At 50.9% G+C, this 26,655-nt stretch overlaps 2 protein-coding genes and 2 non-coding genes across 6 annotated transcripts in view; 2 read left to right on the top strand and 2 right to left on the bottom strand.

Annotated features, from left to right (window-relative positions):
* Positions 1-9,436, bottom strand: part of LOC116954812 (parathyroid hormone/parathyroid hormone-related peptide receptor) — a 62,050-nt gene extending 52,614 nt beyond the window's left edge. The window contains exon 1 of the mRNA XM_076052519.1: positions 8,095-9,436. Coding sequence (XP_075908634.1) covers positions 8,095-8,172 — 78 coding nt within the window. The 5' untranslated portion in view covers positions 8,173-9,436. The remainder of the gene's footprint in view (positions 1-8,094) is intronic.
* A 4,629-nt stretch (positions 9,437-14,065) lies between these two features.
* Positions 14,066-14,138, top strand: TRNAM-CAU (transfer RNA methionine (anticodon CAU)). Its single transcript has one exon. It is a non-coding gene; the product is annotated as a tRNA-Met (tRNA).
* A 1,209-nt stretch (positions 14,139-15,347) lies between these two features.
* On the top strand, positions 15,348-15,420 carry TRNAM-CAU (transfer RNA methionine (anticodon CAU)). The gene has a single exon. It is a non-coding gene; the product is annotated as a tRNA-Met (tRNA).
* A 6,304-nt stretch (positions 15,421-21,724) lies between these two features.
* Positions 21,725-26,655, bottom strand: part of LOC116954651 (transcription factor CP2-like) — a 30,225-nt gene continuing 25,294 nt past the window's right edge. For all 3 annotated transcript variants that reach the window (XM_032975331.2, XM_032975332.2, XM_032975335.2), the window contains 2 exons: positions 25,764-25,815; positions 21,725-25,116 (listed from right to left, as the gene is read on the bottom strand). In XM_032975331.2, coding sequence (XP_032831222.1) covers positions 25,079-25,116; positions 25,764-25,815 — 90 coding nt within the window. In that variant the 3' untranslated portion in view covers positions 21,725-25,078. The remainder of the gene's footprint in view (positions 25,117-25,763; positions 25,816-26,655) is intronic.

Raw genomic sequence — 26,655 nt, 5'->3', positions numbered from 1 at the left:
ATGGCAACGTGCAATGTGCCAACCTCCACTGGAGGTCACCGCAGCGTTTGGCTACGGGAGACTTGTACATTTGTTTCCACTGGGGGGGCGGCCGCAATAAGGGGAGAGAAATGGTCTCTCCGTTTTGTGTCCGGTAGGTCGGCCAGGTCCCGGGAATGCAGCGCCTTGACACAGCCACGTGTTGAGCGCTTTGTTCGGGGCGCTCTTCAGGGGCACGTTCCTGCAGCCTCGGCGCTTCAGTAGCTTGCCGGAGTCGCTGTGGCCAGGGGGCTGCGTGCAAGAGACGCACAACTCCGGGAAGCAGGAGGAGGTGTGGGGGGGGAGGACCGCCACCATCCCTCGGTGCCTCCATCTTCAGACGCAGCTTCTTCATGGCACGGAGCACGTCCCGCAGCAGCTTCTCCCCGGCGAGCATGGAGCGGAGCCCTGCGGTGTTGGCGATCTCAGCTGCGGTCTTTCACTTGGGCTGGTGGGGGCCTGCACAAGGTGGAAGACTGTCAGCAGCCCTGCTGATGTGAGGGGATGAGCCCCAGGGTCCTCTCTCCTCTGATCCCCTGGAAGAGGCCGTTGCAGAACGAGGGGCTCGTTCAGGAACGGCGCGAGGTCGTAGGGCGCGCGCATTCTACTCCACTCGAAGCTTCGCCACGCGTCCAAAAGGCTCTGTTGATAACCTGGCAGTCTCGTGTAGTCGACCAGGCTCGGGTCCATCAGGAAGAGCTCCTTTCCGTACTCCAGTCACCCCCCTGCATTCCTCAGCACGGCGAGGGACGGCGACTTCCAGGGTAGCTCCTCCCGGTCGTACAGCGGCCGCCTGACCGCCACGAGCCTGAAACTCGTGACCCTGGCGGCGACGTCCACCAGAACCCCGGCCACCCTCGCCCACTGGCAGGCAGAGAACGCCCGGCCTGAGCCGGTGCTTCCCGTGCCAGGCGAAGTGCGTGAGTGAGCGGTTGACTCTGGTGAGTAGCCAAGCGGGAGGCTGGAGGGGCCTTGGTCTTGTGCCACAGCACGGATGCTGCCAGGGTGTTAGCCATGAGCACTCGGCCCCTGAAGGACATCTGCGGAGCGAGGCGTGCCCATGTCAGTAATTAAGCCTCGATTGAGAGAGGGAGAGAGTGAGAGAGTGAAGCGGCGAGGAGGTCGAGCACCGGTGGCACGCGCTCATTGCTAATTTCTTTCTTTGTTGCACCGGTGGCGAGAGATGTTGACTCCCTCGCCCGGTACACGGGAGGTCAGTGGGGATTGATGGGAGTGAGCGGTTTTCTTTTTTTCGTTGTTGTTTGTTGTTGACGGTCAGCCAAAAGCCCGCTGCTACCAGGATGGAATTGTTCGGGTGGCATTGGGTTTTTCTCGACGCGGTTAAGTTCACGCGATCTGACCCCCATCACCCACTCCCAATCCAAACCCGATCCCCGCTATCGTGGATAATATCGATGGCAAAACAAAAAAGATCCCCCACGTGTTAAATAGCCGAGCCGAGTTTAGGTGGACGGGGCATGTGCGGCCGGTGTCATTTTCGCGGTCCCGCATGGAATGCAGCAGCCCAGCTGTGCCGGGATTTCGCGCAGTGATGGCGACAGCGGCGGCTGTGGGAAAACCAAACAGCGGCGCCACCACTCACTCGCTCACTCCCTCGCTCCCTGGCTCACTCACTCGCTCACTGGCTCACTCACTCGCTCGCTCCCTCGCCCCTCGCTCACTCCCTCGCTCCCTGGCTCGCTCACTCGCTCACTCCCTCGCTCACTCCCTCGCTCCCTGGCTCACTCACTCCCGCGCTCCCTGGCTCGCTCACTCCCTCGCTCACTCGCTCACTCACTCCCTCGCTCCCTGGCTCACTCACTCCCTCGCTCCCTGGCTCGCTCACTCGCTCCCTGGCTCGCTCACTCGCTCACTCCCTCGCTCACTCCCTCGCTCCCTGACTCGCTCACTCCCTCGCTCCCTGGCTCGCTCCCTCGCTCCCTGGCTCGCTCACTCGCCCGCTCAATCCCTCGCTCCCTGCCTCGCTTGGCCACTGAGGCATAGAGTGGGCCCCCCGGGCTGTGGCCAATAGCACGAATGTGGCCACCAGCTGATCGTGGGGAGATGGTGGGGAGATGTTGGAGATGGTGCGGAGATGGTGGAGATGGTGGGGAGATGGTGGGGAGATGGTGGACAGATGGTGGACAGATGGTGGAGATGTTGGGGAGATGGTGGGGAAATGGTGGGGAGATGGTGGAGAGATGGTGAAGAGATGGTGGGGAGATGGTGGACAGATGGTGGACAGATGGTGGAGATGTTGGGGAGATGGTGGGAAGATGTTGGGGAGATGGTGGGGAGATGGTGGGGAGATGGTGGACAGATGGTGGACAGATGATGGAGATGTTGGGGAGATGGTGGGGAGATGGTGGGGAGATGGTGGGGAGATGGTGGACAGATGGTGGACAGATGGTGGAGATGGTGGGAAGATGGTGGGGAGATGGTGGACAGATGGTGGACAGATGGTGGAGATGTTGGGGAGATGGTTGGGAAATGGTGGGGAGATGGTGGAGAGATAGTGAGGAGATGGTGGGGAGATGGTGGGGAGATGGTGGACAGATGGTGGAGATGTTGGGGAGATGGTGTGGAGATGTTGGGGAGATGGTGGGGAGATGGTGAGGATATGGTGGAGATGTTGGGGAGATGGTGGGGAGATGGTGGGGAGATAGTGGAGAGATGGAGATGTTGGGGAGATGGTGGGGAGATGGAGATGGTGGAGAGATGGTGGAGATGTTGGGGAGATGGTGGGGAGATGGTGGGGATATGGTGGAGAGATGGTGGAAATGTTGAGGAGATGGTGGAGATGTTGGGGCGATAGTGGGGAGATGGTGGGGAGATGGTGAGGATATGGTAGAGATGTTGGGGAGATGGTGGGGAGATGGTGAGGAGATGGTGGAGAGATGGTGGGGAGATGGTGGAGATAGGGAGAGATGGTGGAAATGTTGGGGAGATGGTGGGGATATGGTGGAAAGATGTTGGGGAGATGATGGAAATGTTGGGGAGATGGTGGAGATGTTGGGGAGATGGTGGGAAGATGTTGGGGAGATGATGGAAATGTTGGGGAGATAGGGGAGATGTTGGGGAGATGGTGGAGATGTTGGGGAGATGGTGGAGAGATGGTGATGGTCCAGATATCTTATGACCCCCATTAAATCCTCAAAAAACGTAATCGTTTGCGAGTAAGCTTCATTTAAAACGGAAACGAACATGCAAAGGAAACAAACATTTTTACGGCGAATGAATTGGTGGTGGGGGGGGGGGAGGAGGTGTCACAAGACATCTGGACCACCCTACATTCGAGCACGCCTTCACTCAAGGCACTTGACGTGGCCTACAAGACGGCGTTCGCTCACAGCGCTTGCCCCGACGGTCTGTTCAGCCTACCCCAGCGGGGATCTTTGCATTTGAGTCTGCCATCGCTTCCTTCCTGAGTAAAGATCTCAAATGCCCCCCTCCCTCCCTCTCCCACCCACCCACCCCCACCATTGATCCGGCGCCTCGAGATATAATCAGAATCGGAATATTTATTCATACTGGTGGAATCCGATGAGCCGTAAAGCTCTTTTCCACAGATCTCCGGTCGGGGCACGGGGTAAGAACGTTGCAACGGCAAACGACGCAAAAAAAACAACAATAGCAGTGCAAAGTATAGCAAAGTAAAACAAATCACTTTTCAAATAAATTTACAAATATATAGACTCTTACCCAGTGGTTTCACAAACTTTTAGTGGCTGCTACTTTACCTCCTTGTTGAATAATTGTCTCAACCGAGTTACCCCCCCCCCCCCTCTTTGCCTGAGCCAACGTAGTTCTGACAAATCAATGTACGGATAATGAACGTTAATATTTTAACCAATTGTCCAATTCTTGGGGTATTCCTAACTAGCTGGCTGCTAGTATCCATAATACATGGGGGGGGGGGGGGGGGTTTGGGGGTTTGGGGGCGGGGGGGGATGAGATCGCGTGAATATATAAATGTGTCGTGAACCTGCCACCACCCGACACAGCCAACTAGTAAAGGAGTTTGTCACGTAAACAGAACGTGGCCAATTCGTCACTAGTACAGCACCACCGGTTGTGTGTTGGAGAGAAACGCCACAACTTTTACAATCCGAGTACGACGTCTCGCCAGTAATTACAACCAGCTTCATCAGGCGACAGAGAGAGACACACACAGAGAGACAGAGAAAGACAGAGAGAGACACACACAGAGAGACAGAGAGAGACAGAGAGAAAGAGACAGAGAGAGACACACACAGAGAGACAGAGAGAGACACACACAGAGAGACAGAGAGAGAGAGACACACACACAGAGACAGAGAGAGACGCACACACAGAGAGACACAGAGAGACAGACAGAGACACATACAGAGAGACACACACAAAGAGACAGAGAGAAACACACACACAGAGAGAGAGAGACACACACACACAGAGACAGAGAGAGACACACACACAGAGAGACAAAGAGAGACACACACAGAGAAAGACAGAGAGAGAGACACACACAGAGAGACAGAGAGAGACAGAGAGAAAGAGACAGAGAGAGACACACACAGAGAGACAGAGAGAGACACACACACAGAGAGACAGAGAGAGAGACACACACACAGAGACAGAGAGAGACGCACACACAGAGAGACACAGAGAGACAGACAGAGACACATACAGAGAGACACACACAAAGAGACAGAGAGAAACACACACACACACAGAGAGAGACACACACACAGAGACAGAGAGAGACACACACACAAAGAGACACAGAGAGATAGAGAGAGAGACACACACAGAGACACACACACAAAGAGACAGAGAGAGACACACACACAGAGAGACAGAGAGAGAGACACACACAGAGACAGAGAGAGACACACACACACACAGAGACACAGAGAGAGAGACACACACACAGAGACACACACACACAGAGAGACACACACACAGAGACAGAGAGAGAGACACACAGAGAGACACAGAGAGACAGAGAGAGGACGACTGAGAGGCGCAAGGTGAGTGAACTGTATACGAGCAGCTGGCAGCAGCCAAGACGGTGTTAACCCGGCCGCTACCGACGATTTCCCGAGCTCTGCTGTCCTCCATATACGAAGGTGTTAGCAGTCCAATTAATGAGTGCTTATGTTAAACGACGATGATGATGCCGAAAAAAACTTCCAATATATAGCGACAATTAATCCACTGCTGGATGATAGCCTCCCCACCGCGATGCAGGGTCATGATGTGTGACCACCACGAGATCGTCATACCACGTAGCCAAAGCATAGCATTAGTCTGGTGAGTGGTGAGGGTCAGGTGAGTGGTGAGTGTATTGGTGAGTGGTGAGGGTCAGCTGAGTGGTGAGTGTATTGGTGAGTGGTGAGGGTCAGCTGAGTGGTGAGTGTATTGGTGAGTGGTGAGGGTCAGGTGAGTGGTGAGTGTATTGGTGAGTGGTGAGGATCAGCTGAGTGGTGAGGGTTAGGTGAGTGGTGAGGGTCAGGTGAGTGGTGAGTGTATTGGTGAGTGGTGAGTGCATTGGTGAGTGGTGAGTGTAAAGGTGAGTGGTGAGTGTATTGGTGAGTGGTGAAAGTAATTGTATTTTGTCGTTTGCTATACATCCAGATAATACGACAAATCGCTAGCCTTAATCACACAGACGTTCATAAAAGTTGAAGGCGGTATAGTACTATAGTAATAGTGCAGAATCACTGAACCGCAATTGATAGCTTGAAAGCATTTGGCGCGGGGCCCTTGAAAGTGCGGGGCCCCTAGCTACTACTACACATGTAGAAGTAGCTACTACATATGTAGTAGCTACTACTACATATGTACAGTGTGGGAAAAAAGTATATGATCCCCTGCTAATTTTTTACGTTTGCCCACTGACAAAGAAATGATCAGTCTATAAATTTAATGGTAGGTTTATTTGAACAGTGAGAGACAGAATAACAACAACAAAATCCAGAAAAAAACGCATGTCAAAAATGTTATAAATTGATTTGCATTTTAATGAGGGTAATAAGTATTTGACCCCCTCTCAATCAGAAAGATTTCTGGCTCCCAGGTGTCTTTTATACAGGTAATGAGCTGAGATTAGGAGCACACTCTTAAAGGCAGTGCTCCTAATCTCAGCTTGTTACCTGTATAAAAGATACCTGTCCACAGAAGCAATCAATCAATCAGATTCCAAACTCTCCACCATGACCAAGACCAAAGAGCTCTCCAAGGATGTCAGGGACAAGATTGTAGACCTACACAAGTCTGGAATGGGCTACAAGACCATTGCCAAGCAGCTTGGTGAGAAGGTGACAACAGTTGGTGCGATTATTCGCAAACGGAAGAAACACAAAAGAACTGTCAATCTCCCTCGGCCTGGGGCTCCATGCAAGATCTCACCTCGTGGAGTTGCAATGATCATGAGAACGGTGAGGAATCAGCCCAGAACTACACGGGAGGATCTTGTCAATGATCTCAAGGCAGCTGGGACCATAGTCACCAAGAAAACAATTGGTAACACACTACGCCGTGAAGGACTGAAATCCTGCAGCGCCCGCAAGGTCCCCCTGCTCAAGAAAGCACATATACATGCCCGTCTAAAGTTTGCCAATGAACATCTGAATGATTCAGAGGACAACTGGGTGAAAGTGTTGTGGTCAGATGAGACCAAAATGGAGCTCTTTGGCATCAACTCAACTCGCCGTGTTTGGAGGAGGAGGAATGCTGCCTATGACCCCAAGAACACCATCCCCACCGTCAAACATGGAGGTGGAAACATTATGCTTTGGGGGTGTTTTTCTGCTAAGGGGACAGGACAACTTCACCGCATCAAAGGGACGATGGACGGGACCATGTACCGTCAAATCTTGGGTGAGAACCTCCTTCCCTCAGCCAGGGCATTGAACATGGGTCGTGGATGGGTATTCCAGCATGACAATGACCCAAAACACACGGCCAAGGCAACAAAGGAGTGACTCAAGAAGAAGCACATTAAGTTCCTGGAGTGGCCTAGCCAGTCTCCAGACCTTAATCCCATAGGAAAATCTGTGGAGGGAGCTGAAGGTTCGAGTTGCCAAACGTCAGCCTCGAAGCCTTAATGACTTGGAGAAGATCTGCAAAGAGGAGTGGGACAAAATCCCTCCTGAGATGTGTGCAAACCTAGTGGCCAACTACAAGAAACGTCTGACCTCTGTGATTGCCAACAAGGGTTTTGCCACCAAGTACTAAGTCATGTTTTGCAGAGGGGTCAAATACTTATTTCCCTCATTAAAATGCCAATCAATTTATAACATTTTTGACATGCGTTTTTCTGGATTTTGTTGTTGTTATTCTGTCTCTCACTGTTCAAATATACCTACCATTAAAATTATAGACTGATCATTTTTTGTCAGTGGACAAACGTACAAAATCAGCAGGGGATCAAATACTTCTTTTCCCTCACTGTAGCTACTTTTGCTACGACGATATAACCCGGCACTGCAAATGCATCTTCTTTTCTTATGTTGGTTTTTCCTACCCCTGGGTTTAAGTATTTCGTCAGCCACCCCCGTTCCGTACGAGGGCATCTGCCTCTCTCGGTTAACGTGCACAAGACAGCGAGGCGTGTATACACACACACGCGTGTGCACACGTGTGTGTATACACGTGTGCACACGCACGTGTGAACAACGGGCAGTAGCCAGCAGCAGCAACATCAACAGCTGAATGAACGGATCCATCAGAATGATAATATTTTTATACTCGAGAAGTAATCCGATGAGCTGTAAAGCGCTTTTTTTCCACAGACGTCCAGGTAGGAGCCACGGAATGTCACAACTTTACAACAACAAAGAACTCACAAACATGAGAGTAGTGCAACGTCGATGAGAATATTTCAATATACTGGAGGAGTAATCCGATGAGCTGTAAAGCGCTTTTTTTTACACAGACGTGCAGGTAGGGGCCACGGGATGTCAGAACTTTACACCAAACTATGCAAAAGCAGGATAAGGGTGCAAATGATAGATAAGGTAAACAAATCACTTAAAACACATTTACAAATCCGACTAAACTCACCACCACATCGGTAAAGGTTGTTCTACTCACCAGAGCAGCAACAACGAAGTTGGAGAGACGCGTCAACTCCAGGACGAGGATCGTGTTGAGGATCATCTCAGCTCTCATCTTGTGTGTCTTCCTTTCTTCCCGAAGCCGCCGACGTTGTCTCACCCCCAGTGACAAAACAAAACGATGATGATGATGATGCTGGTGGGGTTTCGTATTTGGCCGAGCGGTGGACAGTCGACCGTAGAGGAGCGGGCCTCGGGCGAGCTGATCTTCGTCTTCGTAAGACTTCAACTTGTGAGTGAAGGAAATCTTGAGCTCGTGTGGCTTTTGCGGATATTCCGTTGACGGTGTGTATGTGTATGTGTGTATGTATATGTGTGTGTATGTGTGTATGTGTGTGTATGTGTGTGTGTATGTGTCTATGTGTGTGTGTATGTGTGTGTATGTCTGTGTGTATGTGTGTGTATGTGTATTATATGTGTATGTATGTGTGTATGTGTGTGTGTGTGAGAGAGAGTTTAGATACCTAACCCGTTCGGTGTGATAGCGTCTGGTCTTCCCAATCGTCGCCGCATTTGTCCCTGTAAGGAATCGCCCGTAAGAGTTGTCGCTTCTTGACAACGCCGAGGATGTCAGGTCAATTAAAAAGCCGATTCATCTCGGCGTGACTCACACACACGCGCGCGCGCGCACGCACGCGTCCACGTAAAAAATCAAATACAATAAAAGTCAAGGATCTCTGAAATCATCTAAAAATTAAAATAAATTCAATCAAATCCGTAGCAGGAAATCCACCGCCTCCCCCACACCACGAAAAGCAATGTTAGTACGTAGTAAAAAAAGCGGAATAAATGTGAAATGAAATATATTAATAGTCGATATAAAATAAAGATACGGGGTGCAGCCCTGCAATTCCCTTGCTCTACAGGCGTTAATTTCCTCCAACAGGGCGCTGCACATGTCCCATCCAGAGGACGGGATGCTGAATAGATTCTCTGTCCGAGTCTTCAGTGCGCGTGTGTGTGTGTGTCTGACGCCGCACACACGGACATATACGTATATATGAGATATACCATTCACACATCTGTAGCCGTAGCCATACGCCACGGTCATATATCCATCAGAGTCGTGCGAACTCCAGCGGACAAGCGCTTTTTAAATGCAATCGAGCTCAAAGGCATCCAAATTAGCGTAAAAGAGCCTTACTGCTTTACAAGTGGTTAGAATAACAACAACAACAACAGCCTGGACTGTTGTTGTTGTGTGTGTGTGACTCTCTGTCCCTGGTATGTGAAGAGCAGGGAGACCGACAGCCGAGCGAAGTGGCTTCCTCGCTGCGTGTGGTTTAAAGTCTCCAGGGCTCGGGTTGCCGACGCGTCGTGGTTGGATCGGGGAGTCATGAATGTGTCGGGGGCGGGGGGGGGAGGAGGAGGAGCGGTGGGGCAGCGGTTAGGGCTGCGTTGCGCTGCAAAATCCTCGGCCGGCCACGCGATTTCGATTCCCGCTCGCGGCCACGGGTCCTGGGCATCCCCCACTAGGTCGGCTCAGCCTTAAACATGACTATCCTGGTGCGGTGGGTATAAACATCGCCGCGAGGGAGACAAAGGCGGCCCCGGGCGTGGTTGCTGTCCCAGCCATCCACATCGTGTGGTGCCACAGCGCCGGCCTTCGTAGGTGCTCGCTAACAGCACTTGCCCCGATGGTCCTGTCAAGGCTTTACGGGAGATCTTTGTCTTTGGCTGGGCATCGGTTAGCGCTGCGCTTCAAAAGCCTCGGCCGACCACCCGAGTTCGATTCCCGATCACGGCCACCAGCACCCCCGATGACGATTATCTTGAACCGGTCCTGCGTCCTCCCCCCTAGGTCGACTTAGCCTCAAATGAGGTGGGTTAACATCGGGGAGACAAAGGCGGCCGGGCGTGGCGTTGGCCCAACCCATCCTCTCCTGAGTTGTGCCGCGATCGGCCTTCGTAGGTGGTTTGCCACTCGCTAACAGCACTTGCCCCAGTAGAAAAAGTAGCTACATATGTGTAGTAGTAACTACACGTGTGTATGTGTAGTAGCTACTACACATGTGTAGTATGTAATGTGTAATGTGTAGTAGCTACAGGTCTCGCACTTTCAAGGGCCCCGCGCTAAACGCTTTCAAGTTATCAATTCCGCTTCAGTGATTCTGCACTTGCTCTATCACTATAGTACTATACCGCCTTCGACCGGGTGTTTAATGTTAGAAAATTGTCGTATTATCCGGATGTATAGCAAATGAAAAAATAAAATTACTTTACTATGCAAGTCAAAAATGGATTTTTAATATTTATGTATTTTTTTATTTTATTTAGGACCACTTTATAACATGCTACAGGCCCCGCACTTAGCTTAATCCGGCACTGAGTCCATTGCGGGCTACACGGGGTTCTTTGCTTCTTTAGGTAAAGTCACGTAGGTGGAAAACACAATAAAAAATAAAATAAATTAAATCACGACGTTTCGATTGCAACACAAGCAATCATCATCATCAGGTGTGACAACCACAGCAAGAATTTTTTTTTTACTGAAGCGGAACCACCTCTCCACGTGGGGATCTTTGTGACGGGGGTCGGGGGAGGGGTGGGTGTGTGAATCTGCGATGCTGTGTATCGCAGACACCCTAGCGAAACGTCGTACTGCCAACATTGTTCATGCTTGCCCAACGACGTCGCTACTTCATTCGATTGGCTCCGCCGGGTGGCCGAGAGTTGTCGCGAAATAATTAACACAAGACATTGGCCAAACGTAAACTACAAATGAATCATAATGTATATATGTACACAGCAGTGCCGGATGAAGCTAAGTGCAGGGTCTGTAGCATATGATGTTATAAAGTGGCCCTAAATAAAGTAATATACATAAATATTAAAATACACATTTTTAACTTGCATAGTAAAGTAATTGTATTTTTTTCATTTGCTATACAGCCAGATAATACGACAAATCGCTAACCTTAAACACCCGGTCGTTCATAAAAGTCGAAGGCGGTATAGTACTATAGTCATAGAGCAAGTGCAGAATTACTGAACCGGAATTTTATAGCTTTAAAACGTTTAGCGCGGGGCCCTTGAAATTGCGGGGCCCGTAGCTACTACACATGATGTAGCTACTACACATGATGTAGCCACTACACATGATGTAGCCACTACACATGATGTAGCCACTACACATGATGTAGCCTCTACACATGATGTAGCCACTACACATGATGTAGCCACTACACATGATGTAGCTACTACACATGATGTAGCTACTACACATGATGTAGCTACTACACATGATGTAGCCACTACACATGATGTAGCTACTACACATGATGTAGCCACTACACATGATGTAGCCACTACACATGATGTAGCCACTACACATGATGTAGCCACTACACATGATGTAGCCACTACACATGATGTAGCCATTACACATGATGTAGCTACTACACATGATGTAGCCACTACACATGATGTAGCCACTACAGATGATGTAGCCACTACACATGATGTAGCCACTACACATGATGTAGCCACTACACATGATGTAGCCACTACACATGATGTAGCCACTACACATGATGTAGCTACTTGTGCTACTACGATAATCCGACACCGACACGCAGGATTGCTATCGGCTATCTCCCCAGGCTACGTTGTTGGGCTACGGAGCGGCAGAGTGCAAATTAATTGAATCCGAATATTTATTTTTTTGCTGCAGGAGGAATCCGATGAGCTATGAAGCTCTTTTTCACAGATGTCAAATAGGGCCCACGGGGTAAGAACGTTACAACAAACAGTAACAAAAACACGTGCATAGTACAAGAGAAGTCAACAAATCACCCAAACACAAACAAATAGAACACGAAACCAGCCCCATCCTACCATGCAAAGCCCACTGAGATATCCATAAATGACGTCACGCGATTTTGGACGATTTTTGACCCCCCACCAAATATGACGTCACAAAGCTCTGCCCCCCCCCCCCCGAAATAAAATATGCTTCAAATCGCTTTAAAATATTGTCATTGTAGCACGTATTTAATGTGGCGCTGCACTCTGATGTTGTAGGAGAAAACATTTATTAAAAAGTCTATTTAATTATGTAGAACGTGTTGTCTATATTTATTTAAAGTTGCGCATTTTGATGTGACGTCACATCTCTCACCCCCCCCCCCCCTCCTCGTTACACCTCGTCACAAATGTCTGACCCCCCCACCCCCCAGGTGTGTGATGTCAGTCATTTATGGACGGCCCCTAATCATTTGGACATTTATCGCAGAAAAATTATCTAAATAGTCTCACGAACGCGTGCTTAAATTTTGATTTAAAGCTTTCGTGACTGCAGGGATTCATATTCTTGGTTCTTTCGGTAAAGTCACCACGTAGAAGGGAAACAATAAAATAATTTTTTAAAAATATATAAAACAACGTAAAAAAACGCCACTTTTTTCCATTTCTCTTGCTGTGGTTTTCACGCCTGATGATAATTGCTCGTGTTGCAGTCGAAACGTCGTGAGAATTTTATTGTTTTATATTTTTATTATTTTATTGTTTCCCTTCTACGTGGTGACTTTACCGAAAGAGCCAAGAATGTGAACGCGTGCTTTATAAATGTGGAGGGGGAAACCCGGAGGACCCGGAGAAAAATAAATCCACGCGACCACGGGGAGAGAGAGAGGGGTTGTTCATAAATGACGTCACGCACCTAGGGCGGGCGGGGGGTCAGACATTTGTGACGATGTGTGACGAGGGGGGGGGGGGGGGGTGAGAAATGTGACGTCACATCACAATGCGCAACTTTAAATATAGACAACACGTTCTACTCTATTAAATAGACTTTTTAATAAATGTTTTCTCCTACAACATCAGAGTGCAGCGCCACATTAAATACGCACTACAATGACAATAGTTTAAAGCGATTTGAAGCATGTTTTTTTTTGGGGGGGGCAGAGCTTTGTGACGTCACATTTGAGGGGGGGGTCTGACTTTTTGTGACGCCGTGTGACGATGGGGGGGGGGGGTCAAAAATCGTCTAAAATCGCGTGACGTCATTTATGGACGGCCCCTCAGGGTCGGGATAGAAGCCACGACCTACTGCGTACGCAAATGTTGGACCGTACATCTGTGCTACCCCCGCCTGCACCGATCTGCAACTAAACACCAGCGTGACCCAAGGTAATCCCCACCTCCCCTCCCCTCCCAGTACCGCCAATCAAATGCTAATTTTTCATGCCAATTTCTTTGTCAGAACACCTTGTTTGCTCGCACACAGGTCCGATGTCTGAGCGTGGTTGTGTTTCGCTAAATTCTCCTGTTTGATGAGTACTAGGTGCCTCGGTGAATGTATATGCTCTGACTTTAACATAGCTATTTCTGTGACCAGTTACAAGCTAATCACTCAGCTATTTCAATGCTAAATTCGATGCTAATTCCTTTGTCAAGGGGTACCTCTGCGGATGTGTATACTTTAACTTAGCTATTTCAATGAGCCATTTCAATGCTAAATTATATGCTAATTCCTTTGTCAAGGCACTTGGCCTTTTTCTTCTCACACAGCTTAAAGGTCGTAATCTAAGCGTGGCTTCTTCCACTCCAGCGCTAATTCCTTTGTCAAGGGGTACCTCTGCGGATGTGTATACTTTAACTTAGCTATTTCAATGAGCCATTTCAATGCTAAATTATATGCTAATTCTTTTGTCAAGGCGCGTGGTCTTTACTTCTCACACAGCTTAAAGGTCGTGATCTAAGCGTGGCTTCTTCCACTCCAGCGCTGTCCTCCAGACAGTCTCGTCCCTTCACCTGATGAAGGCCGCTTGTGTTGTGGCCGAAACGTCGTGATTTTTTGTTATTTTGTTTTCACCTACGTGACTTTACCCAATAGAACCAAAGAGTATACTGCCAATATGTTCCATTCCACAGGGAGAGAAATTCTCATCCAGCAGTGGATCGATTGACACAAAGGTGCTGCACGTGGCACCTTTGGTAGCGGAGGAGCCTCGTTGGCGCAGTAGGTAGCGCGTCAGTCTCATAATCTGAAGGTCGTGAGTTCGATCCTCACACGGGGCACTCGAATTAATTTGTTACTATTTCAACATTCGCAGCAGCAGCAACAACAAAGGGGCCAACGTTTCCCTCTGCTGGTCGCTTTCTGCTATTGCAACCCCAACACAAACCTGTGGAACCATCTAGGGGCCAGGTGTCCACCCCCCATTTTCAGTAGATTTTATCATATTCTTTGGGTCTTTCGGCAAAGCCACGTAGATAGAAAAATAATTTTAAAAAATATCACGACTTTTCGATCGCAACACAAGCAAGCGTCATCAGGTGACGATGTGTGACGAGGGGGGGGGGGTTTGAGAAATGTGACGTCACATCAAAATGCGCAACTATATATAATATATAAAACAACGTAAAAAACGCCACTTTTTCAAATTTTCTCGCTGTGGTTTTCACACCTGATGAGGATTGCTCGTGTTGCAGTCGAAACGTCGTGAGAATTGTATTGTTTTATATTTTTTATTATTTTATTGTTTCCCTTCTACGTGGTGACTTTACCGAAAGAGCCAAGAATGTGAACGCGTGCTTTATAAATGTGGAGGGGGAAACCCGGAGGACCCGGAGAAAAATAAATCCACGCGACCACGTGGAGAGAGAGAGAGAGGGGTTGTTCATAAATGACGTCACGCACCTAGGGCGGGCGGGGGGTCAGACATTTGTGACGATGTGTGACGAGGAGGGGGGGTGAGAAATGTGACGTCACATCACAATGCGCAACTTTAAATATAGACAACACGTTCTACTCTATTAAATAGACTTTTAATAAATGTTTTCTCCTACAACAGAGTGCAGCGCCACATTAAATACGCACTACAATGACAATAGTTTAAAGCGATTTGAAGCATGCTTTTTTTTTGGGGGGGGGGCAGAGCTTTGTGACGTCACATTGAGGGGGGGGTCTGACTTTTTGTGACGCCGTGTGACGATGGGGGGAAGGGGTCAAAAATCGTCTAAAATCGCGTGACTGTCATTTATGGACGGCCCCTCAGGGTCGGGATAGAAGCCACGACCTACTGCGTACACAAATATTGGACCGTACATCTGTGCTACCCCCGCCTGCACCGATCTGCAACTAAACACCAGCGTGACCCAAGGTAATCCCCACCTCCCCTCCCGGGTACTGCCAATATGTTCCATTCCACAGGGAGATAAATTCTCATCCAGCAGTGGATCGATTGACACAAAGGGGCTGCACGTGGCGCCTTTGGTAGCGGAGGAGCCTCGTTGGCGCAGTAGGTAGCGCGTCAGTCTCATAATCTGAAGGTCGTGAGTTCGAGCCTCACACGGGGCACTTGAATTATTTTTTTACTATTTCAACTTTCGCAGCAGCAGCAACAAACGACAAAGGGGCCGAGGTTGCCCTCTGCTGGTCGCTTCGCCGCTATTGCAACCTCAACACAAACCTGTGGAACCATCTCGGGGCCAAGTGTCCACCCCCCATCTTCAATACATTTGATCATATTCTTTGGGTCTTTCGGCAAAGCCACGTAGATAGAAAAATATATTTTTTAAATATCACGAATTTTCGATCGCAACACAAGCAAGCGTCATCAGGTGACGATGTGTGACGAGGGGGGGGGGTTGAGAAATGTGACGTCACATCAAAATGCGCAACTTTAAATATAGACAACACGTTCTACTCTATTAAATAGAATGTTTAATAAATGTTTTCTCCTACAACATCAGAGTGCAGCGCCACACTAAATACACACAATGACAATAGTTTAAAGCGATTTGAAGCATGTGCTGCGATGGAAAAGTCGTGATATTTTTATTATTTTTTTTCTTCTTCTATCTACGTGGCTTTACCGAAAGACCCAAAGAGTGTGAATTCCTGCAGTCACGAAAGCTTTAAGTGAAATGTTGGCATGTTCTCTTTCCGTGACAAACCTTTACTAATTGGCCGCGTCGGGTGGTGACGGGTTTATTCCTGAAGGTTCGCGAGTTCGATCCCCACACGGGGCACTGGGATTTTTATTTTTTATTTTTTTAATTACAAGATTCACAGCAGCAGCAGCCTGCACTCATTTTCAGAGACGTGGGGGGCGGCGGCGGGGGGGGGGGCACTGTCGCTGGTGAGACATCATCAGTGCGAGGGCCGTCAACCTGGGCGGAGTTTAGCGAGAGGGAGGAGGGGCACTACCCCCCCCCCCAAAAAAAAATAACTGAACACATTTATTAATTTAATTCAAGTATAATATTTAAAAAATGTGGGTGAGATCGCGTAAATATATAAATGTGTCGTTAAAACCCGCCACCACCCGACACAGCCAACTAGTAAAAGGGTTGTCACGTAAACAGAACGTGGACAATTCGTCACTGGTACAGCACCACCGGTTGTGTGTTGAACAGCCAAGCCACAAGTGACGAATTGTCCACGTTCTATTTACGTGACAACCCCTTACTAGTTGGCTGTGTCGGGTGGTGGCGGGTTTCAACGACACATTTATATATTTACGGGATCTAACCCCCCAAAAAATCACGATATTGGTCGCGAAAGCCTGCCACTACTAACTACGTGTTAAACAAACCCACTGTGGTCTACGCTCCTTCATCGCAGGAGGAACAGCGAGGGACACGAACTCTCTCTGCTCAAAGCCCTCCCCGCCGTGGCTGCCAGCAGCAGCAGACACCGGCATCAATCTCCTGAAACACGTCGCCCCCATTGAAGCAAGAACAGAGATATCTGCTTGCACCGCCGGTTGTAAAAGTAAAAAAAAGAGATCGCCCTACGGCCAGTGTTGTGAATGAGGGTCGTTGACCGAAACGTCAGCGCGTTTGTTTATTTATTGATTTCAAGGCCACACGGCATTTCTGACGAATCGAAGGCGCTTGCTTGTTTTCGTTTGTGTTGGTGTACCACTGCCAGCGACAAGCATCCGTCTGATGAAGGCCGCTTGTGTTGTGGCCGAAACGTCGTGATAATTTTATTATTTTATTTTATCAATTTATTATTTTATTCTCATTCTACGTGACTTTACCGAAAGAACCAAAGAAGAAGCATCCGTCACCCAAACGGTAAGTGAACCTTGTGGCGATACCCCGGGGATCCATAGTACCCCGGCTCTCGCATAATGTTCGCGACGCAGTCATTTTTTAGTCTGTGTTGATGGTCGGCGATGTAGCAATCGACTCATCTCGACGAGCTGTACTCACGACGCACCGCCAGTGCGGTGCATACCGCGAGCGTTCAGGGTTTCGGCGCAAGCATCCTCGCTGCGTTTCGACATCGCGGAGTGTGGCACCGATGTCGGATTGAACGGTTACCCCAGTCGTGGAGTGAAGTACACCCCTGGGAAAAAAAATTAGTGTCCCAGAAATAAAATATTTAATTGCCTCGGCCAGTTTGTATTATTGGGTACCCCGAAATCCCGTCATAAGGATTACTTGGTCAATCGTGTTATTTATCATTCGCGTGTGTCGCTTAATAAGTCGAGATATCCTTCTCTGCATGTGAAAAACGAAATCAATTAACAGGAGTCCTCATTCCAGTGGTTCGTCTTCACCTGGGGTGCACGCTGCATCCCCTGGGGGCTGGCGAGACGTGGCCAGATTTGTATTAAAAGGTAAATAATCGAAGACAAATTAAGCCGGGAAAGTTACAACTGAACTTTGCTTCATCAAACCCCTACGCGTGTTTATCAAGCATTGTTAAACAACAATAATTTACGACTGAGAACCGAATGGGTGCAAAGCTGCAGTGAAGGTTTAAGAATTACCACCGCCCAATACTGGCCCAGGTACACCCCGCTTTACGTCGGAAGGGGGGGGGGGGGGATGCGTTCCCGCGAGGCAAGACGACGTAAATCAAAAGGCGTTCATAGAGAGCGTGGAGGGACGAGGATGTCCTGCCGGCGATGTGAGTGTCTGGGGGGCGCAGTTGAGGCGTGGTCAAATCGGGTAACGGTGTGACGGAATTGGCGAAACGACAAGGTGGGAAGACCTAAATGGGGCGTTCCTGTATGACCCCCGACGAAACGGTGTGCGGAGAGAAAGCGGTCCAGAGATTTTTCTTCTACCGACGTCAAACTCTGCCGGCCTTAATAGGTGCTCGCGAACGGCACTTTGCCCCAACAGTCTGTTGGGAGGTAATATTGGGGACTGCTTTGTCTGCGTGCCTATGTCTCCGTCGATGCGAGGAAGTCGCCCTCCAACAACAACGGAGGGCAGAGGAGCGACGCTCACAAAATAATACAGCGTTGGCACAGCTGGTGGTTCATCTGCCTCGTCACCTTGGTCAACCGAAGGGCACCTGCAGGGTCTTGTCCCGTGACTTCCTCTTGTCAGCGAAGCCTTCGACGCTTCACGTGGCAGCCTCTCAAACTGCACCTAGCCTGGCACCGTCACCGCCGCTTAGTGGCGAATGGCGCCTGTTGTTTTTACATCGCTATTATTTAACCGTCTGTTGTTGTATCCTCAAATATTGTAACTTCCCAACGTGGTATTGACTGAAAACTTGGTATACGTATGTCATACTGATGACAATATTATATTTTATCATTAAAAATTACATATTTTTAAACATTCTCTTTTTTTGTGATGTTTCGGCTTGGGTCTGATTGTCCACGGTAAACTGACGTTGGCTGTAAGTGGCCACGCTGCCTTACGTTGTGGCAAGCTTCAGGGCCACTTCCTGTAGTCGTGGAGTTCTAGTACATTTCATTAAAGCGTGGTTTTTTTAAAATTCAAAATAGTACTAATTTTGCTCGTGCCAACGTGCACCCTGTGTGGTGTGTGTGTGTCTCGAGGTGTCCGACTACGCCACTGTTGGCTAGCACGAAGACATCTGGGAACGCGAACGGCGTTTAGTCCGTAACTCACCGCGTGTACGCACGTACGTTGGACTTTTTTCGCGCCGTACGTAGCCAACCGTGCTGCGAATCAGGACGCGAAACCGCTACCCCTAAACGCAATTCCTTTGCGTGCAAAGAATAATGAATGGGGTGGAAAAAAAAACCTCACACACACGATCTCTGAATCGACGTCGATTCGCAAATGCAAATTTATATATAAGTAAAAAAAAAGTCGACAATTGGACACAGATTCTCTTAAAGATCTGAGACTTAAAATGCGACCCAAATGTTTTTTTTTTCCCACAGTACAACGTAACACAAATCATTCCGGCGAGTGACAACTTCAGGGAAGAGGGCAGATAATTCATTGATCAGATCCGCCCCAATGCATTGTAACCAGCCGGCCTTCGCAATACAAATGTACAGTATTGGCATATTATTTTAAATCGTTGCACGTGATGCCAAGTAATCTCTCTGTTTCTTTTTTAAACAGATCGGGCGCGCCTTATACGACAGTTAAATACAAAAAAAAGTGCTCACACACGTAACTCTTCCTAGCGTGCTGGCACTGCTTTAACTTTTTGGAGAAAACCCAACTTCAGAAGAACACAAAGATAAACAAGCCGGTGAGGTTATTGTTGTTGCAACGTTCCGAACGCAAGCTAAATTAAAACCGCTAAAACTAAAAAAAAAAACAGCGAAATTGGCCGGAGCCACCCAAATAATACACGCGACTCTTCTTCTTTGGTTCTTTCGGTAAAGTCACGTAGAATGAGAACAATTTATTATTTTATTCTCATTATTCTCACGTAGAATGAGAATAATTAATTATTTTATTCTCATTCTACGTGGTGACTTTACCGAAAGAACCAAAGAAGATGAATCCTTGCAGTCACGAAAGCTTTAAATCGAAAATCACGCGACTCTTGTACAGTACATCTTCACCTCTGCCGCTCATCAAATCGCAAGTCGCAGGGACACACGGTCACACCGTCACGACGTTTCAAAAACACCGCCCTGGCAAATGTCTCTTTCTGGCACTCAACGAATATTTTTTTTTAAATAAGATCTACATATACCGTGTACCTCTTGCCAAGAAGTCTGGCCCGCATGGAAGGCCAAATACCCTGACTAGACGGATGGGGGGGGGGGGGCCTCTTTGGAGCCCCCTCGAGCAACGGTGCCCTTCTGCCAGCAGCAACGGGCAGCGCAAGCACGGCATGGCAGGGGCTGCGCTTTTACCTTTTTACATGTACCATGTACAAGTAGTTACAAGACGATAAATTACAATGGCGACGTGTTTCACGGGCCGAGCAAGAGCAACTCAGTCTATTATTAGGGTGGATTTTGCCGATTTGTGGATTAATTTGGAGGGGTGGGGGGGGGAGGGAATACTTTTTTTTTAATTCCATCATTGGTCTCAAATTTCGGACGGTCCGAAATGTCGCTTCGTTTCGGATTGACCCGAGGAAGCAACTGTCGTGAACGTCCAATCAAAACGCGACACCGCGTGCCCGCACAACAGGGGGTTGCGACGTCACAATGGTTGGTATGAAGACTTTTTGTTTGTACATTCGTATAGGTTACCACCCGAAAATAAACAATCTTACATTGTCCTTGAAGATGCAGAAATTCCCTACATTGTCCCAAATCCTGAAATCCCATCACCGTCGTCGTTTATTGCTGCGATTGTTTTACTCCGTTACTCAGAAAGGGGAAACAGTGGAGGGGCGGGGCTGGTGGGGCCGGGCTGGTGGGGCTGACCTGGTGGGGCTGCGCTGGTGGGGCTCGGCTGGTGGGACGGGCTGGTGGGGCTGAGCTGAGCTGGTGGGGCCAGACTGGTGGAGCTAGGCTGGTGGGGCCAGGCTGGTGGGGTTAGGCTGGTGGAGCTGAGCTAAGAATGTGGGGTGGGCTTGTGGGGCTCGGCTGGTGGGGCTGGGCTGGTGAGGCTGAGCTGAGCTGGTGGGGCTCGGCTGGTGGGGCTGGGCTGGTGGGGCCGGGCTGGTGGGGCCGCGCTGGGCTGGTGGGGCTGGGCTTGTGGGGCTGAGCTGGTGGGGCTCGGCTGGTGGGGCTGGGCTGGTGGGGCCGGGCTGGTGGGGCTCGGCTGGTGGGGCTCGGCTGGTGGGGCTGGGCTGGTGGGGCGGGGCTGGGCTGGTGGGGTTGCGCTGGTGGGGCTGAGCTAAGAAGGTGGGGCTGAGCTTGTGGGGCTGAGCTGGTGGAGCTGAGCTGGTGGGGCTGAGCTGAGCTGGTGGGGCCAGGCTGGTGGAGCTAGGCTGGTGGGGCCGGGCTGGTGGGGTTGGGCTGGTGGGGCTGAGCTAAGAAGGTGGGGCTGGGCTGGTGGGGCTGGACTGGTGGGGCTGAGCTGAGCTGGTGGGGCCAGGCTGGTGGGGCTGAGCTGAGCTGGTGGCGCACACTAGTGGTGGGGTGTGGGCAGTGCCGGATTCTCCTGGGAGCAAACGTAGCTACGTAGGTAGCTACGGGCCCCGCACTTTCAAGCTATCCATTTCGGTTCAGTGATTCTGCACTTGCTCTACTACTATATAGTACTATACCGCCTTAAACTTTTATGAACGACCGGGTGTTTAAGGTTAGCGATTTGCCGTATTATCCGGCTGTATAGCAAATGAAAAAAATACAATTACTTTACTATGCAAGTTTAAAATTTGTGTTTTAACATGTTTTTTTGTATTTATGGCCCTTTTATAACATCATATGCTACAGGCCCCGCACTTAGCTTCATCCGGCAGTGTGTGTGTGTGACGGGGGGGGGGTAAATAGACCAGCAGGCAGAGCCAGGGCCAATACAGCAGAACAACAGATTTATCCGCGACAAATTAGTGCAGAACCATCCATGGGGGTGAACAATGACAAGGGGCAACGCGAACGGAGCTATTTACACAGACCCAGCAGAACATCGGCGACGTTCAAATCGGGGGTGGGGGGGGGGTGATCCGTACCCCCTAAGAAAACTAAAAAAGGATCATTGAACGTGGCACGTGACGTCTTGTGCCAGGGTCGGGTTGTCAATAAAATGTGTCACGTGACCCCTCCTCCACCCGACGCGGACACCACGGATGCGACGAGATGAACGCGGAATCGCCAACGTGAACAGTTTCACTGACACGGGTTTGAGCAGCAACAGGGAGTAGCAACAGGAGTAGCAGCAGGAGCAGCAACAGGAGTAGCAGCAGGAGCAGCAACAGGAGCAACAGCAGCAGCAGCAACAGCAGCAGGAGCAGCAGTACGAGCAGAAACAGGAGCAGCAGCAGGAGCAGCAACAGCAGGAGCAACAGCAGCAACAGCAGCAACAGCAGGAGCAACAGCAGGAGCAACAGCAGCAGCGGCAGGAGCAACAGCAGCAACAGGAGCAGCAGCAGGAGCAGCAGCAGCAGGAGCAACAGCAGGAGCAACAGCAGCAACAGGAGCAGCAGCAGCAGGAGCAGCAGCAACAGGAGCAACAGCAGCAGCAGCAGGAGCAGCAGCAACAGGAGCAGCAGGAGCAGCAGCAGCAGCAGCACCGCCACCGGCGTCGTCGTCGTCGCCGTGGTGGTCGGAGAGCGCTCTCACGCCGTTTAAAAAAATGTCAAAGAGTGCCGCGTCGGGTGGAGGAGGGTTTGGCAACACACGTTTTTTTTATGTACACGACGACCCGACGGCCATGGAAAAAAATATATTTAAAAAAAAACTCGTCGTGAATCTCCGACGTTGCTCGCGAGACGGCGATGAAAGGAGTCGAACAATCGTTGGTGCAGTGCCCAGCTTCGTCCTGCGCGACCCAATGGAGTGTGTCCTCCAGAACGGGCGAGTGATTTGACGAAAATAGCATCAGGAGCGGTATAAACTGTTAAATAAGTGTAAATAATAGTGCGCGATGCAAATGGCCAGCCGCACTTCAACTTCACGGCAATAACGGGGATCCGGGTTGCCGTATTTTAAACAGCGGCACCACACGTCCTGAACTATCCCCCCCCGGCATTGTCAACGAACGCACGCGCCCATGTGCACACGTGGCAGCCCGGGGGTTGCGACAGCGGGATACAACGCACGGAGCGGATCGCACACAAAATACGACCGCAGGAGTCGCCATGGACCGGTCTCTCCCCATGGCGACGCTGCGAGAAAAACACGGGCGCCGTAACCGTGGCGGTGCGCGCCGGACGCCGCGCCCCGTAGGGCGGGCGCGCTAGGTCGAACAATTATTTTGTACATTCCACGTTGTTGAAAATCCAGGGTTTCGGTCCACGTCTTACCGCCGCGCGTCACTCGGCATTCTTTGCGTTCGGGGGGGGGCACTCGCTCCTCTGTTGGCGCGTGTCGCGGCGCGGAGCGCAGGCGGGGCACCCGGAGCCCAAAATAGTGCAAGCCGGGTCTTAAGTCTTGGCTCCATAATCCATCTCCGGGGGCCTCCCGCGCCAGGGTTTGCCCCGGGAGTGGGAGGGGCGGGTGGGTGGGTGGGTGTTAACAAAATAATACAATCTAGGCGGAGTTTTTTTGGGCAACGGCCGATTTCTCGACGCGCTGCCGAAGAACGGCACACGCTCCCACGAACTCCGTCGAACCGATTACATTCCGTCACGTTTCGAGGCAATTCGTTGCGTCACCGCCGAACGTTGCTTTCATACGGCTCCCGTTGGTGCATGCACGCTGAACTCCTTCCGCCACCGTACGTAAGCCAACCGTGGCAATCGGAGGTACGGATATTTTAGTATTTTTTTTTTTTAAACCCGGCTTGCGTTTCTGTTTTTTTTTTGCTCTCTCGAACGCAACAATGGCGCGCACACAGGCGCTGTCGGCACTGTGAAACGGCAGCAAGAATCGAGTCGCAACCTGGACAGCACGGGGGGGGGGGGGGGGGGTTTCCCCCCACCGGAGAGCAGGCAGAGTCTGGCAACGCAGCCACGGGGGGACGATGGCCTCGCTCGCCGCGGGGCTTCGCGGTTTCGGCAAATTCGGACGGAGCTCACCGGTCCGAAAGTTGGAACGGCGTCGAAAAGGTTTAGAAAATCCCACCCCCGCCACCGTTCCCCCACCGCCGGCCGCCTCTGTCCGCCCCGGCAGCGTTGAATGGATTCACCACGGTTTAGAGCTCCCTTCACCCACCAGCAATGGGCGGGGGGGGCCGGCAAATTGTTGCCGTTAATTCCGGCGAGGGCGAGGGCGAGGGCGAGCACGCACGAGACACCAACGCGAAGCCGGTTGCCGCTATTGCCGAGCTCGCCGCTGACGCGTCAGCACCAAGCAGCCCCCACCCCCCCCCCCCACCCCCCCAAAATCTCCTCCTCCCCACCCCCCCTCCACCCCTCGCTTCCGTCACCGGACCTTGGGAGAGCGCGATCCGCGCGGGCCGACCCGAGCGACGGCGCGCGTTGACAATCCGGTGGGCTCGGTCACTTCGTGCTAATCGCTCCGCTTTCCGCCGGCACAGGTCTCCTGTGTGTGTGTTTGTGTGTGTGTGTTCGGCGGCACTTGAGTGGTGGCTAGGAGACGTTAACTGCCTCGCCTGGTCTACAGGAGGTCGTGGGTTCGATCCCGACCCTGACGCCTGCTGCTGCTGCTGCTGTAGATTTGGAGTTTGCGGTGTCTCTCTCTCATCATCGTCATCATCATCACGGTGGCTCGGAGATGTTAACTCCTTCACCTGGTCTACAGGAGGTCGTGGGTTCGATCCCGACCCTGACGCCTGCTGCTGCTGCTGCTGTATATTTGGAGTTTGCGGTGTCTCTCTCTCATCATCGTTATCATCATCACGGTGGCTCGGAGATGTTAACTCCTTCGCCTGGTCTACAGGAGGTCGTGGGTTCGATCCCGACCCTGACGCCTGCTGTGTATTCGGAGTACGCAATGTCTTCTTCTCTCGCTCTCTCCCCGTGGTCGCGTGGATTTTTCTTTCGGGTCCTCCGGGTTTTTCCCCCTCCACATTTAGAATCGACGTCACGCGTTTTAAAAGTGCATGGCTGCTCTCTATTTCCGTGTGAACAGCCACTCCGTTGAAGCGATCGTTCGCTTGCCGTGTCGCTTCTGCAAAGGAGCTACATGTAGCTTAGTGGGCCTTACCTGGTAAAATAAAAACAGCTTACAGTAACGACGGAGAGATGACTCGGGCAAGTTGTTCCTGGGGACGGGGTTGCGGTCGCAGAGTAAGGTGTCCCCGCAGACTCATTTTAATATTATGTGGTATCCCTCCGTGTTCTCCGCTGCAAGAGAGGAGGAAATTGACACACGCGTTCCTAATTAGTGTTAAGTGTATTCTTAGCTCTTTCGGTAAAGTCACGTTGAAGGGAAACAATAAAATAATAAAATATATATAAAACAATAAAAATTCTCACGACGTTTCGACCATAACACAAACGGTCGTCATCAGGTTTGACAAGGTGATAATGACCGTTTGGTGTTATGGTCAAAACGTCGTGAGAATTTTTATTGTTTTATATTTATTTCATTATTTTATTGTTTCCCTTCAACGTGACATTACCGAAAGAGCTAAGAATATGAATAACGGCAGTCACGAAAGCTTTAAATCAAAATTTAGGGTTAAGTGGTAAAGCGAAATGCGTGAATATTTCCCGCCACCAGCGGCGACGTTCAAAACCGGCGGCTACACCACTTGAAGGAAGGGGAGGAGGGGGTCGAGTCAAGGATGCAACGCGCGGGGTAAAAGAAAATGGGATGGGGGAAAGGGAAGAGAGGAGAGCAGATAATGCGAGAGATGAGAGGGGAAAAAGGAATTTCTGTGGCCACGCAGAAGCCGTGGAGGCTTGAGCTGATTTAGAGAGAGAGACAGAGATGGTAATTGTTTGACGATTGTGAGAAACAGAGGGTGCCAGCGGGGGGGGGGGGTTACCTTTCAGAGTGTCGAGGATAAAGCACGTCTCGTCCGGGATATTTTGTACCATCTGCAAGGAAGCAACAAGTTACTCGAGCGGCAATCCCACAGAGTAGCCATCGGGCCGCCCCCCTCCTACTGCGAAGGACATTGGGGCAGGACCCTCCTGAAACAAACGAGCCACGAGACTCGGCGAGGCTTTCGTGGGAAGACAAGCACGTCGGCAAACTGTATACGGAAACGGGGTTTTGCTGGCTGGCTGGCTGGCGCACAGGCCCCGCATCCACAGTGCTGGGCCGGGTTCGTGCGTCGCCCACCTGCCCCCCCCACAACCTAACACCTCCTTCCCCCCCACCCCCCGCCCCTCCCCTTTCCCCTTCCACCTTCACCCCCCCCCCACCCTTCGTAGGAATGAGGAGGCTCTGCCAAGGCTCCGGGAGGGAAGGAGCTGGGAGGAACCGAGCGGTCCCCTAGGTAATTGGCGGATTTTGTTTGAGAGGACATTTTTGAGATGAAGACGGCTCAGTGGTGGTCTTTCCGGATGTCCAGTGGGGGGGGGAGGGGGGGGCAAGGGGGGGGGGGGGCAGGGGGAGGGCAGGGGGAGGGCAGGGGGAGGGACGAGAGAAGTTCCGACAACAAAACTGCTCTTTGCCGGGTCGTGGCTCTCCGCATGGCAGCGCCGGTCACGTGGACCCTGCTCAGTTGGTGCCCCCCCCCCCCCTTCCCTGCCCCTCTCATCTTCAACCCCCTCCCTCCTCCACACCCCCCCCGGCTCCCCATTCCCCTCCACCTTTCCGCCCCCCCCCCCCCACCCTCTGCCCACCGACCGCGGATCCAGCGCAAACGCGTGGGCGGTGTTCGTCATTCAACAGAACGTGGCAAGCGTGAACCCCCTCATCCTCCCTCGATC

This window comes from Petromyzon marinus, chromosome 56 (genome assembly GCF_048934315.1).
Source record: "Petromyzon marinus isolate PM22_M1 ecotype Great Lakes invasive population chromosome 56, UKy_Petmar_22M1.pri1.0, whole genome shotgun sequence".
In the NCBI taxonomy this organism is placed as follows: Eukaryota; Metazoa; Chordata; class Hyperoartia; order Petromyzontiformes; family Petromyzontidae; genus Petromyzon; species Petromyzon marinus.
The sequence above is the reverse complement of the archived record's forward strand: the minus strand, read 5'-3'. Positions and strand labels throughout refer to the sequence as shown.